Source organism: Rutidosis leptorrhynchoides, chromosome 3 (assembly GCF_046630445.1).
Source record: "Rutidosis leptorrhynchoides isolate AG116_Rl617_1_P2 chromosome 3, CSIRO_AGI_Rlap_v1, whole genome shotgun sequence".
NCBI classification, from domain to species: Eukaryota; Viridiplantae; Streptophyta; class Magnoliopsida; order Asterales; family Asteraceae; genus Rutidosis; species Rutidosis leptorrhynchoides.
In genome coordinates this window covers 40,906,743-40,908,880 of record NC_092335.1, presented here as the reverse complement: position 1 = coordinate 40,908,880, position 2,138 = coordinate 40,906,743, and the positions used below count along the sequence as shown (strand labels likewise).

The window sequence follows — 2,138 nt, the reverse complement described above, 5'->3', positions numbered from 1 at the left end:
ATATAGAAAATATTGGGTCAATGTAATTAAGCAATTATAGGGATTATGTGTATCATGGGAATCAATTACGTATAATTTCCCATATTAAGTTAGTTTCCTTCTTGTATATGTATCTATATATTGCTCCTTTGGAGATGAGAAAGATAATTGAAATACTCTTAAAACCCTTATACAGCATACAACAAGTGTAAAGGGGTGAACCACTGAACTACTAGGGTGAATCAAATTGATTTTCTTAACTCTCCAACTACAGAGGTCATATGTGTGACATAATTTCTTTTAATTGTTTTTTTGGCTAAGTCAATTTATTTATAAACGACAAAAATTTATATAAGTTATCTAACATGCCCGCCCACCCCACCCTTTTTGACACTCCGGGTAACTGGGTAAGTTTTAGCAGCAGAAATCTCAAGTGTCTGAGATGATATATAAATAGAATCAATGTCAAATACGGAGTAAAATTGTATTGATCAAATGGAATAACAATTATGTGTAACAAGAATACAAAATGCCATTAGCAAGGAACTATATATTAAAATATGAGCTGTGTTGCAGGCTGTAACCATTCACATTTTCAACTCAATTTATTCTACTCGAGGTAAGAGCATCCATCTCGGCCTACACGTATTCTCCTTCATCCTTATGGTTTCTGATCAACAATTTAATAAACGGTTGATAGCACAAGAGTCAAAATAAAAAACATCACCATGGTTAAACTTAATTTAACCAAAAGCGTCTTAATCTATAAATCATGACCATAGTTAGCTTCAATCTTACTTCCTAAGAGCTTTTTTGAATCATTTAATTTCCAACTATGGAAGAAACAGCCTTTTTGGTCTCTCATAACATCTCTGTTCTTTACAGCATCTTAGTTACATCTCCCTAATTATATAAACTTCTAGTTTTTAATCGGCCAAATTAATTATTCTCATTTTCCAATGGTCTAATTCATGATGACAACCTAAAGTTGTGCTCCGAAATACATAAATCAATCTAATGTTAACTTTTCATGCTGTTTCTTCATTACTTTTTTAGTGTAATAGACAGATTGATTGATACTGATATAGTGGTATTAAACATACGGATTTATCTAATAACAGCTCTAGGACTGTCATTACCATGTCAAAAAGCGTTTTTCAATCAATAACCGTCACTTTAAAGTCAATATGGTAACCGCTATCTGCAAACGTCAACGACAGCACCCGAAGGGCCATCGGTAGATAATTCCTAAACTTATATGTCCCTATAAGATAGAACTTTGACACACTAATTATAAATCCAAGTATAATACCTTCTCGTCGCGTTTCTCTTTATCCGCTTTCTCTTTTGCTTCTATTTTCTCTTTCTGTTTCTCCAGTTTTTCTTTCTCGACTTTCTAAAACAATTGATCAACCATCAAGAAACCGAATATAGAAAATATAAACACACATGCACATGCACATACACATACACATACACATACACATACACACTACCTTGATGTATAGATTCTCACGCGCACGTTCTTCATCTTCAAAGACACGGCCTTTATCACTGAAAAAACGAAGAGATGGTCGTGAATATAAAGAGTGCATGAAACGTAGAAGAGGAGATGATCGTGAGATTAATATGGATCGCATTGCCATTGTTATTTATTAAGCTTTATTTCTTAGAGATCTGTTTAAGTTTGGAAATCAGAAGGATGATATAATGTGCGTGAGCCTTTTGATGAGTTATACTACCGTACTAAATGAACGGGTCCAAGAATCACCAGATCAACAGAAATGTCCACGTCATGGTTTTCCTATAAATATGATTTGTTTTATAAATTAATTAATTAGTATACCATTTCTTATAGAAAAGTACAATAATTATAACTATAACTAGATTTGAGACTACCGCGCTTCGCTGCGGTGAAGCTACCTTTTAACGAAATTTTAAAAATTACACTAATATTAAATGAATAGTGTCATTTTTTTGTCCTTTTGTGTTTACCAAATGAATCTATGTACAATATTAACTCTTTAAATACTATAAATTTTAAAAAACAAATTGAATAATAAAATCCATGTTAGTGTGGACCCAATTTCTCATGATCACTCCTTTTATCATTTACTTTTATCAGATCACTTTCACCACATTAAGTTTGAGTTTATTTC

The 2,138-nt window shown here is 32.2% G+C and overlaps 1 protein-coding gene across 1 annotated transcript; it reads right to left on the bottom strand.

Annotated features, from left to right (window-relative positions):
- Positions 1 to 457: 457 nt before the first annotated feature.
- LOC139898581 (uncharacterized) lies at positions 458 to 1,656 on the bottom strand. The gene is made up of 3 exons (XM_071881339.1): positions 1,476 to 1,656; positions 1,292 to 1,375; positions 458 to 649 (listed from the first exon to the last, which is right to left on the bottom strand). Exons 1-3 carry the CDS (start codon positions 1,623 to 1,625, stop codon positions 641 to 643), a joined length of 243 nt encoding a protein of 80 aa, XP_071737440.1. The 5' UTR covers positions 1,626 to 1,656; the 3' UTR covers positions 458 to 640.
- Between the last annotated feature and the right edge of the window lie 482 nt (positions 1,657 to 2,138).